The following is a 12198-nucleotide window of genomic DNA, read 5'->3' on the forward strand; positions in this document are numbered from 1 at the left end:
CTTTAAGAACCGGGTTGTTCCCAGTCTAGCCATCCATTGTCGACTCATCCTCCTAAGAAGATGTGCTCCAAACTAGCTAAGCTCAACGAAGCCTACGTGAATCTGCATAGGGTCAGACACAGTCTGATACCGAAACCAGAAGAAATAGAGAATGTGAGAATGTTAAAAATCACTGAAGACCTGATAGAAGAGCTCTTCAGAGAAGAAATGAACAGGGAGAAAGAAGAATGGACAGAGAAGTACAGACTTCAGAGACAGCAGCAACAGCAGCAACAACAGCAGCAGCAGCAGCAACTTGAAGCTGACAGAGGCTTTGTCGATTGTCGTATCGACACCAAAGAATTCTTCTTCTCTTTCCGAAGAAGCAGACCTATCGCCAGAAAGTCTATCCTCAGAGGACATCGCATTCTTAGAAACTAAAAAAGAATGCCATAGCAAAAAAACAAAAAAAAAAACAGCCCTTTTCAGGGCTACCCAATACTCTAGAAAAGAAATAACGATCGATTTGCCAATGTGTGTAGGTAGAGTAGTGTGAAAATAAACACTAACTCTTTCTTAAAAAATGTGAGGGTATGAGTTTGTGTGTTTGTGTTTGTAAGTGATAAAATAGGTTGGTGTGGATAGTAGATTAAAATGATGTTTGTTTTTTTGGCTGTTAGAGGTATATATTTTAGGTTAGATTGGATTGCTTTGCGTATGTGGATAGTCAATTGAAGTGATTAATAAAAATTTTACAATAGTGATGGGTAGCATAAAAAAGTGAGCGAGTGTTTCTTTTAGGTCCGCGCGTTGTTGTTGTTTTTTGGTCATGATCTAGGTAAGATCAATTTCATGTTATTAGGGGGATGTTTTCCTTCACGTCCGCGCTTTCACTATAAATTGAAACTCGCTGGGCAGTCTAGCTACCCTTGTTGATTGATCAACACAGCCAGAAGAATGACTAGCAGAATAGTGAAACTGTTAGAACTCCAGATGCACCTGGAATATGCCAGGCGGATAGTAAACGAACTATCAGCAGAGGCTATAGTAGAAGAAGCAAGAGTAAAGAAGGAAGAGGAGGAGGAGAGAAGAGAGAGGGAAGAAGAGGAAAAGAAAAGAAAAGAGAGGATGTCGTTCAATATTCCCGAGACAGAGGATTGGGGTGTTGAAGCGAATCATCCTCCCTCTGCGCTCCCCAAAAGAAAGGTGAAAGAAGACTGGGGAAGAAGATGCGTGTGCGGCGCCAGGCCAGGAAGGTGATAGGTGCATCAGGAGTTCAAAAAACAGCCCTTTTCAGGGCTACCCAATACTCTAGAAAGGAAATAACTATTAATTTGCCAATGTGTGTAGGTAGAGTAGTGTGAAAATAAACACTAACTCTTTATTAATAGTGGAAGTGTATGTGTTTGTGTGTTTGTGTGTTTGTAAGAGCTCAGGTATGTTTGTGTGAATAGTAGATTATGGGTTTCTTAGCAAATGTGGAGAGTATAGTTAGGGTTATATTATATGAAATGAGAAAGTAGGGGGATGTTTTCCTTCACGTCCGCGCGATGTTTGGTCATCATCTAGGTAAGATCCATTTTATGTTTTAGGGGGATGTTTTCCTTCACGTCCGCGCTTTTCGTATAAGAACCCACAGTATTCGTCGTTCAAACCATTCTGCAAAGAATAAAAAGAAGATGGCGTCAAACCAAATGGACAAAATACAAACCTTGCAAGACGTTTTAGACAACTTAGGAATAATGGAACAGATGCTAATAAGACTCGTTGAAGACCATTATTCCTATAGTCCCCATCGTGTAAAGATGGAAATTAATAACTTAAGAAAAGCAAAGGACAAGATTAGTGGTGTCATGAAAGAGATAAAGGAGGAGAAGGAGGATGAAGAGGAAAAGATAAGAATAAGAACATGGAACGAAAAATTTGAAAAAGAAGAGGAAAATGAGAAGAGGAAGAAAGAAGAGGAGGAAGAGAAGAAAGAAGAGGAGGAGAAAAAAAAGAAGAGAAAGAGTGTTGGAGATAAAATAAGAAGTTGGTGGAGGAAAAGAAGAAATTAGAAGAAAACCCAAAGGCCCTTTTCAGGGCCAGCCATATTTCTCGAAAAGAGATAGCCTTTCCATTGCCTACCCCTTTTTTTAAAAAATTTTTTTAAAATTTAAAGAAAAAATCCCATGTTAAATTCCCCTTGTCCGTAGAGTGGCCCACGATTTATTGCCATGTTAAATTCCCCTTGTCCGTAGAGTGGCCCACGATTTTTCGCCATGTTAAATTTCCATTGTCCGTAGAGTGGCCCAGGGGTCCCTGTAATGCTAATTCCCATTGTCCGTAGGGTGGCCCCTTTCACTACTGACAAATGGTGAACTCTTTGAATTAAGTCTTTTCAGTTTCCAATCGTCCTAATTCATTTCTAATCGGCATATCTTTACCACCCATGTCTTGCATCGCTATTTCTTCACTAGCTCCATCATTTTTACTTGTAGAATAAAACCTTAGTCTAATTCACAAACTAAATAATTCAATTCAACATTTTCTTTTCTTAATTCACTAGTAAATTACTTTGCTTCTAATACTTGGTGGCTTTGTACACCTGTAGTTTCAAATGATATTTTAAATTTGTCCTCTTGTCTATAATATAGTCCTTATTTAATCTAATATATTTATTTTATCAGTAACGAAAAGTACTGGGATTAATCAAGGTATTCCGAGTGAACAATTAAGGATGTTTGAGATCAGGTGCTGGCAGTGCAAAGAAAGTATCAATATAAAGATGTTCAGTTTGTGTTGTATGTATACAAATTTAAAAATCTAGCTCAATCTCATTTACTAACAGATCAGTGTCCACTGTACACTTTTCTCTTCTTCAGGGTCTCATATTCAACATTACCCTGCAACACTATCTCAGTGACAGAAGATGGAATTCAAGACTACAAACTGAAAAATATTTGCCTCCATTAAGATACGATTACCTCCAAAGCAATTGTGCAATCAGTTAATGATAAGTACCGAAATTGAATTTCTTTTCTCTACCACTACATCACTTTGGAGAGAATCAGCGAAATAGCAACCAAGACCAGTTTAATTCTCCCTAATGACTTTAATTATGCTTGATACTTGGCAAAATGAGCGTAGAAAGTAATCCATAACTGTTTTTAAGATCAAAAATAGAAGAGAATTCGATGACTATAAATGGTCACTCAGACATTGACCAGTTTTTCTTCATTTTACAAAACAGTTTATTGACACCACTAACTATTGCTTTGACGAATAACAAAGCAAATATAAATCAGTCATATAAGTGTTAAAAATGTGTACACTATAAATCAGTCATATAAGTGTTAAAAATGTGTACACTATAAATCAGTCATATAAGTGTTAAAAATGTGTACACTATAAATCAGTCATATAAGTGTTAAAAATGTGTACACTATAATCAATGCATTTGGTTTGAACTGACTGGTACGAAGTAACAGATTACATCGTAGTTGGTTTAAAATAACCAACGAATAATATGGTGTCCTTTTTTGAATCAATAGAAAAGAAAATGTAGATGCCATCAACTTGTATACATATTTTATGTCAAATGGTGACATTAAAATTAACAACAATTAGCTAAAATCAATTAGATTTACATAACAGTGCAGCTTTTACTTACGGAAGAAATTCCCTTAAAGGAACCTCATAATTATAATTATCATCTGCTTATTAACTTGTATGCATAAATGCATAACATGATTCATGATAGAAAGGTAGAGTTACTGGTGGATATTTATTATACAACCAATTACTTTCTTTCCAATCAATGTTTGTGGGAATCTTGAAAATATTTAAAAGAAAGCAACTACCCTAACTACACTAAGTTTCAGTGATAGCCATTTGGAAATATCAGTATCGAGGAACTTGCACAAGAACTAGTGTTTAATCAAAGGTTCTTGAGAAAAATATACACCTTTTAGTAATCATTTATAGGAAAGACACACACACACACACTAAACTATGGAAGCTGTGTTTTAAAAGAACCATTTTGCTCTCAATAAGATTAGAGGAGAAACTGTATATATTTTGAAACACAATGAAAGGAGCCAAATCTTTTAATGCATGTAGAGTTTCTCTTTGGTTATAGAATGCTCTGGTGGACATTAGGTACATGTAAAGTATGTAAGAAGTCAGCCAAAAATGCTTTTGTTATACATAGACAATGCCACTTTGTTCATTTTGAGTCTATGCATCTCGTGATTATACAATCATTGTTGATTTTTACACTATTAATCTCTTCATTATTTTACTTGTGAATGAATATATAATCCTGATACATTTTGAGTTTAAAATTCTTTTTAATCAGAATTGCTTTTACTCTTTTACATATTTTATGTACATTTTCCTACGTCTTGCATTAATATAGTTTTTATATTAATTGATGTACCAGCTAGATAATCTTTCAAAATGTGTGGTATCTGTTTATTTATTTCTGATAAACAAAGCATTGGATTTACACTATTGTCATAATATTTTATGTTGCATATCATATCGCTGAGATTTTAACTGTTCTTTTACATAATGATAAATAAATTTGTATCAACATTTAGTAATATTATTCTGTCATCTAATTGTTAAATTCTTTGGTAATATAATTTGTATATCAACCATATTAATAACTATAACAAAACAATGATATATTGGTTTGATAAATTTTCTAGTTTTGTATTTCTGACTGCTATTGTTATTCTGGCAAATGACACATATTCTTGGCATTTGAAAATGTTATTTTCACCTGAGCATAGTTTATTTACACCAAATTATTTCTTAATTTTAAACAAAACAGAAATCCTCATTCAAAATCATTATTAGCATCTTTTTTGTTTCACTAGCATTGTGTTATATTTGCTTCGGGGATTCCGTCAGTACCACTATCATCAGATATTGCAAGCAGGGCTTCTTCTATCAATCTTATTCCATCATCATTTGCCAGTCTAGAGTTATTTACAAACATATATTATTTCATGAACCACTCATATAGTTGTGTAGCACCTGGCTACATGCTATATGGTTTGTCTTATCAGACTCTCCATTATTTGTTTATCTTGGCATAATTCATTGCTGGCTTTAGGATGGCTATGTGATTTCAAACATGATTCCGCTGCGAATTTTACTTTCAATCATCTGAAACATGTAGCAGTCTGTAGAACATTTTAATTGAATACTCCATATCTTTGAACTCACATCATGAGCTAAAGTATTTGTGTTATAATCATGTGTAGGATCTCAACTAAAATTATTCATAAATGCAACACAACATTAAACTCTGCAATGCATACATTACTAAAGGATTCAAAAATATAACAAACATTAAACTTTTCAATGCAAACATTACTAAATTCTTCAAAAATATAACATAACATTAAACTCTGCAATACAGACATTACTAAATTATTCAAAAATATTACACAACATTAGACTTTGCAATGCACATATTACTAACTTATTAAAAAATTTAACACAACATTAAACTTTGCAATGCACACACTACTAAATTTTTCAAAAAAAATAACACAATATTCAACTTTGCAAAGCACACATTATTAAATTTTTCAAAATTGTATCACAATATTAAATTTTGCTGTACACACATTATTTAATTCTTCAAACATTTAACATAACATTAAACTTTGCAATGCAAACATTATTAAATTGTTCAAAAATATCACAGCATTAAACTTTGTCATGCACACATTACTATATTCTTCAAAAATGTATCACAACATTAAACTTTGCTGTACACACATTCATAAATTCTTCAAATATATAACACAACATTAAGCTTTGCAATGCACACATTACTAAATTCTTCAAAGCATAACACAACATCAAAGTAGACTGCAATACACATTACACAATTCTTCAAAACTGTAACACAAAATTAAAGTAGTTTGCAAAACAGACATTATTGATTGTCCCAAAATGAAACACAGTGTTGAAGTAATTTGCAATACACTTTCTGCCCAGTTCTTCAAAAATGAAACATAACATTAAACTTTGCAATGTACACATTCCTAAAGGCTTCAAAAATATAACACAACATTAAACTTTGCAATACACACATTATTAAATTCTTAAAAAATGCATCATAACCTTAAACTTTGCTGTACACATATTTTTAAATCCTTAAAAACTATAACACAACGTTAAACTCTGCAATGCACACATTACTAAATTATGCAAAAATATAACACAATATTAAACTCTGCAATGCACACATTACTAAATGTTTCACAAATATAACACAACATTAAACTTGGCAATGCACACATTACTAAATTCTTCGAAAACATAACACAACATTAAAGTAGATTGCAATACACATTACACAATTCTTCAAAAATGTAACACAACATTAAAGTAGTTTGCAATACAGGCATTACTGACTGTTCTAAAATGAAACACAATGTTGAAGTACTTTGCAATACACACTTTACTCAGTCCTTAAAAAATGTAACATAACATTAAACTTTGCAATGTACACATTACTAAATTCTTCATAAATATAACAAATTACTAAATTCTGCAAAAATATAACAAATTACTAAATTCTTCAAAAATATAACACAACATTAAACTTTGCAAAAAACATATCACTGATTGTTCCAAAATGAAAAACAATGTTGAATTAGTTTGCAATACACACTTTACTCAGTTCTTAAAAAATGTAACATAACATGAAATTGAGCAATGCACACATTATTAAATTCTTAGAAACATGTAACACAACATTATTCTTTTTAAATACAGACATTACAAAAATCTTCAAAATGTAACACAGTATTAAAATAGTTTTGGTGGTATATTACTGATTTGTATGTTTGATCTCCTTGTCTTATATCTTATAGTTCATTCCACACAACATTTTTGAAATACTTTTGTGAAACTAATTAAGTACTTTTAGGTACAATTAATGAACATGACCTGAAAATTTAATGAGTTATGGATAGGATAGAATTTGTGATGCTGTGTGGAATGAAATACATTATGTTTGTCCTCACTCAATGCACAATCAGTAAATTAGTATGTCCTTTATGGATTCAAGAGTGTCTATGCTTGAAAAGAATATACATGGTCCTGGAACTTGAGGGTACTTTTATTTTATAAAAGTCTGAGTGGTCCAAAAATTGTATGGCAGTGTAGTAATTGAGAGTGCTGAACTAAACATTTAATGATACCTTCATTTATTTTTTGCATTAAAAAGATTTTATTACTTCGTTTTAATGGTCAAGTGCAAACACTCACAATAACTACACAACTTATGTTTTGTTCGGCTAATGTGGATATGTGAGAAAGCTTGCCAGTAGCTTCTCGTGGGTCGGTGGTTCCTTCCGGGATTTTCCCAGGTTCTTCCTCCACCATTAATACTGGCCGCCATGTATAGCCTATCATGTGCTGAAAAATGGCATTAAACCCTACAACAACAACAACAACTTATGTTTTGTCAGGTAACCAAATAGAGTGGTTGATACTTTTGATGTTTTCTTCATTGCTTGCTTTGACTGGTCTTATGTCTATTCATATATTGTGAGTTATTGAATCCCTCAATTAGAATTTATGAAACTTCTACCCATTTTCTGATTTTTATTTGAGATAAACAATTCTAGTCTTTAGGACTTTCTATTAAACTTTTCAACTAATTAAGCCTTGTGTCTCAAAGAGTTGAATAGTAATAAATGTCTTTTTTCATCCAATTGTAAACTTTACTGTTTCAAAAGTCTTTTCCTTCATCACAGTGTATCTGTTCAGGTTTTCATCAATTGAAAATATATTTGACTCTAAACAGCGTCTTCGTATATAGAATCACCATGCTCTGTTTTAAATTGAACTTTGCTCTCAATAAAATCTACTTCTGATTTTGTTGAATCATTGTAGTTTAAGCTTATAAAGTTTATGAGATTTTGCAGTTGTACTGTAAAGGTGTTTCCGTTGATGGTTTTAATTGTTATTCCAGTTATGTTTTTAAATATTGTAACTCTTACCTCTAATTATGTGAGGTGCTATTAAAGAACTTTTTCAGATTTTAGTTTATTAAATAATGCAAGCATACAGGACAGACAGTTATGTTCTCATATACTTCGTTGAAAAGGGGGCCTCGAGTGGCGGAGTGGTCTAAAGCGCTATCCATTACGGATCACTGCCATCTCACCTCTGTCTGCGTGGGTTCGAGTCTCGGGTTCGGTCAATGTGGGTATGTGAAAAAGCTTGCCAGTATCTTCTCGTGGGTCGGTGGTTCTTTCTGGGGTTTTCCCGGGTTCTTCTTCCACCATTAATACCGGCCGGCATGTATAGCCTATCGTGTGCTGAAAAATGGTGTTAAACCCTACAACAACAACAACAACAACAACTTCATTGAAAAGCTTGTGATACAGGTTATTAATGTTATACTTACCTAAGTATTCAACCATGTACATTGTTACATTATCTGTCTACAGTGAAAATATACAGTGAAAATATATGAAGCTCACATAGGCAGCAAGAATTTGAACTTTTTTGTTTATCTTCCAGAGTATACTTGTGCTACTGCACTGAGATATTGAGTTTTTATATCTGGGAAAATTCTTAAATAATTATAAGAAGTGAATGACTGTACCTTGAATCACACACAAAAACACACACACACACACACACACATGCATGCACGCGTGCACACACACACACACACACACACACGGGACTTCAAATGAGACCTATTTAAATATACTGTGAACTTAAAAATCATTATGGGAATCACTGTAACTGCCATTTAAGAAGAGTACTACCCAAAAGGTATTTGTACTAACACATTCAGCTTTAACTGAGTTGATGTAAAATTCCTCATCTTAATCCTTGAATCCTTTAATCCTTTGCTAAAGAGCGTCTCCTATGCCTTATACTATTATACATCAATGTCCCAGTGGGCAAAGAAATATGTAGACTTTCTTTTGTTAGAATAGTTCTGTAAACCAACATAAGATTAAGGTAGCTGCAAAAGATCATACAATAAACAAAGTACATAATTGCCGCCTAAACAAACATCGTTGCCCAAGGAAACAAGACTCTTAATAATAATATGATGATGAAGATATTTAAATAGTTTGGACTGACCTTATCTCCCTGAAAAAAAGATCCACCAATATGGGGAGAATGTTGGTTAGATAAGCTGTAGGTTTTGAGTATAACAATCAGGTTAACTTCAGATTGCACATAATTACACTCAGGCTGATATTATATTAAACATAATTACACTCAAGCTGATATTATATTAGACATAATTACACACTGGCTGATATTAGATTACACATAATTACTCTCAGGCTGATATTAGATTACACATAATTACACTTAGGCTGATATTAGATTACACATAATTACTCTCAGGCTGATATTAGATTACACATAATTACGTTCAGGCTGATATTATACTAGACATGATTACACTCATGTTGATATTATATTAGACATAATTACACTCAGGCTGGTATTAGATTACACATAATTACTCTCAGGCTGATATTAGATTACACATAATTATGTTCAGGCTGATATTATACTAGACATGATTACACTCAGGTTGATATTATATTAGACATAATTACATTCAGGCTGATATTAGATTACACATAATTACTCTCAGGCTGATATTAGATTACACATAATTACGTTCAGGCTGATATTATACTAGACATGATTACACTCAGGTTGATATTATATTACACATAATTACTCTCAGGCTGATATTAGATTACACATAATTACATTCAGGCTGATATTATACTAGACATGATTACACTCAGGTTGATACTATATTAGACATAATTACACTCAGGCTGATATTAGATTACACATAATCACTCTCAGGCTGATATTATACTAGACATGATTACACTCAGGCTGATATTATATTACACATAATTACTCTCAGGCTGATATTAGATTACACATAATTATGCTCAGGCTGATATTAGATTACACATAATTATGCTCAGGTTGATATTATATTAGACATAATTACACTCAGGCTGATATTAGATTACACATAATTATGTTCAGGCTGATATTATACTAGACATGATTACACTCAGGCTGATATTATATTACACATAATTACTCTCAGGCTGATATTAGATTACACATAATTATGCTCAGGCTGATATTATACTAGACATGATCACACTCAGGCTGATATTATATTAAACATAATTACATTCGGGCTGATATTGGATAACACATAATTGCAAATTTGAGGCTGATATGGGTGACAGTAAAAGACTTAAGAATGTACCCATATACATTGTTAAATTAGATCAAATTTGGTTTGCATTCATATAGTTTTACACATCATTCTTATTTAAAATAAATGTTTCCATTAAAAAATGAATATTAAGTCATGGCAAATATTTATGGGTTGCAGGTTCAAACCCCAGTCATACATAAGACTTATAAAAATAGTATTAGCAGCTGTCTCACTTGGCACTTAGCATTAAGAGGTTAGTGTTAGGACTGGTCGGCTTGGTGGCAGGTTAATGTGACTGGATGGGACATGATGATACATGTCTGTGGCATGATGCCCCTGTGCTAGACATCACTATAAACTGCCACACTGCAGACATCATAGTGACATGACTCAGAAGTTGTTAAAGCTACGTTCACAAATCCAAATCACACACACACACACACACACACACACAAGTATTTATGTTTAAGCTATTTATTTATTTAGTATGCATTTACTTTATTATTTACCTATTTACTTCAGCTTTTTATGTATCTGTTATTCAGGTTGAATCTCAGGTGTCAGAGGGACTAAATCATTCACTGAGTGAGCTGTATCTAGCCAGTGATGACATTACTTCAAGTTTGGATGCATTACAACGACAGGTATTCTTTTTGCTAATTTCCTAAATTTCATTTCATAATATTAGCAAAACACAATCAATTAATTTGTCAAGAGTGTATCATTGTTTTGTGTTTGACTAAATTTTTATGTTACATTGTTAATTCTCTGTGCAAGGTTAATAATAAATTTAGTCATGTATTTTTTCATGTAAGTGGTTGTGTGATAGGATAATAAAGTATTAGCCAATAAATGATTACCATTCAGGGGCTGATCCAGAATGTTTTCACAAGAGTTAGATGCTTACAAGATTGTGGCTTGTTTTGTTTAAAAATTAGTTAACATTCTCTGAATCTTAAGACTAGTGTATACCCATACCATAACAGAACACTATATCAGATGTTTCTTTTTCTTCTCACTTATACATTTATTGACTGATTCCAAACAGGCATATATCATTGGCTAGGAAAAAAATTATGAACTATTTATCAGTAGCAAGGGTGGTCATGATGTTGCTCATGAGCCACATGCCTGTGGTGTGGCTTTTTTGATGAACCTTAAATAATTGGATTTTTAAAAAATGTTTTTATTTATTTTAAAATTTGCTGAATAACACTGAATAATGTTCAGAAAAGATTACTTTTTGTTACCATTACTCTCCAATAAAACAAACTCCTCTCCCCATTCTGTCTTAAATCATTTACATTTTCTAGATTTTTGCAAAAAATATATGGATGGCTTTTTGCAATATTGCCTACAGTATTGTGGCTCCCAAAGGTCATCTAGTTGGCCACCCCTATTCAATAGCCAGTAAGTGACCTTAATGGTAGACTAAACAGGTAAGGTCAAATCCATAAAAATTTTCAGCAGAATTCCCAGTGTTCTGTTTCTGCACTGTTTCAAACTAATAAAAATGATACCATATTAGATGTTTTTCTTTTGAATTTTCACAGTGCAAGCTGTCAGAAACATGCCAGTTGTGTCATAGGATTTAAAAAAGCTGAAATGGTGGTAATTAGTAAATATAGCACATGGAACTATTATAAATTTAGTTGTTTAACACAGCAGCTTTTTCATTTGGGTAAAACAAATGCAGAATACTGTAAAGATGGCCCTTAGTGCAATATCGCTGGAATCTGGCAATTCTGTTGAAATGTATATGCATCGGACCTTAGATTTGAAATCCCCACCATCCCTCAAGTTAATGGGCTCACCAAGCTAATTTCAGTTAGGCCACTTCATGTACATACTGTTTATCTGTTAAGTTAATTAAGTTTTCAAATGATTCATTTTTAAGGAAAAAAGCAGATAAACAAGTGATATAGAGATTAGAATTCTTGAGTCATGATGCAAAATATAAATACTTCTTT

At 32.7% G+C, this 12198-nt stretch overlaps 1 protein-coding gene across 1 annotated transcript in view; it reads left to right on the top strand.

The window, feature by feature from the left end:
• LOC149785067 (tetraspanin-6-like) overlaps positions 1-12198 on the top strand; it is a 99685-nt gene that overhangs the window by 72992 nt on the left and 14495 nt on the right. Inside the window, exon 4 of the mRNA XM_089931182.1 lies at positions 10774-10872. Coding sequence (XP_089787308.1) covers positions 10774-10872 — 99 coding nt within the window. The remainder of the gene's footprint in view (positions 1-10773; positions 10873-12198) is intronic.

The sequence above is a fragment of the Sinohyriopsis cumingii genome, chromosome 13 (assembly GCF_028554795.1).
Source record: "Sinohyriopsis cumingii isolate HCF-2022 chromosome 13, ASM2855479v2, whole genome shotgun sequence".
In the NCBI taxonomy this organism is placed as follows: domain Eukaryota; kingdom Metazoa; phylum Mollusca; class Bivalvia; order Unionida; family Unionidae; genus Sinohyriopsis; species Sinohyriopsis cumingii.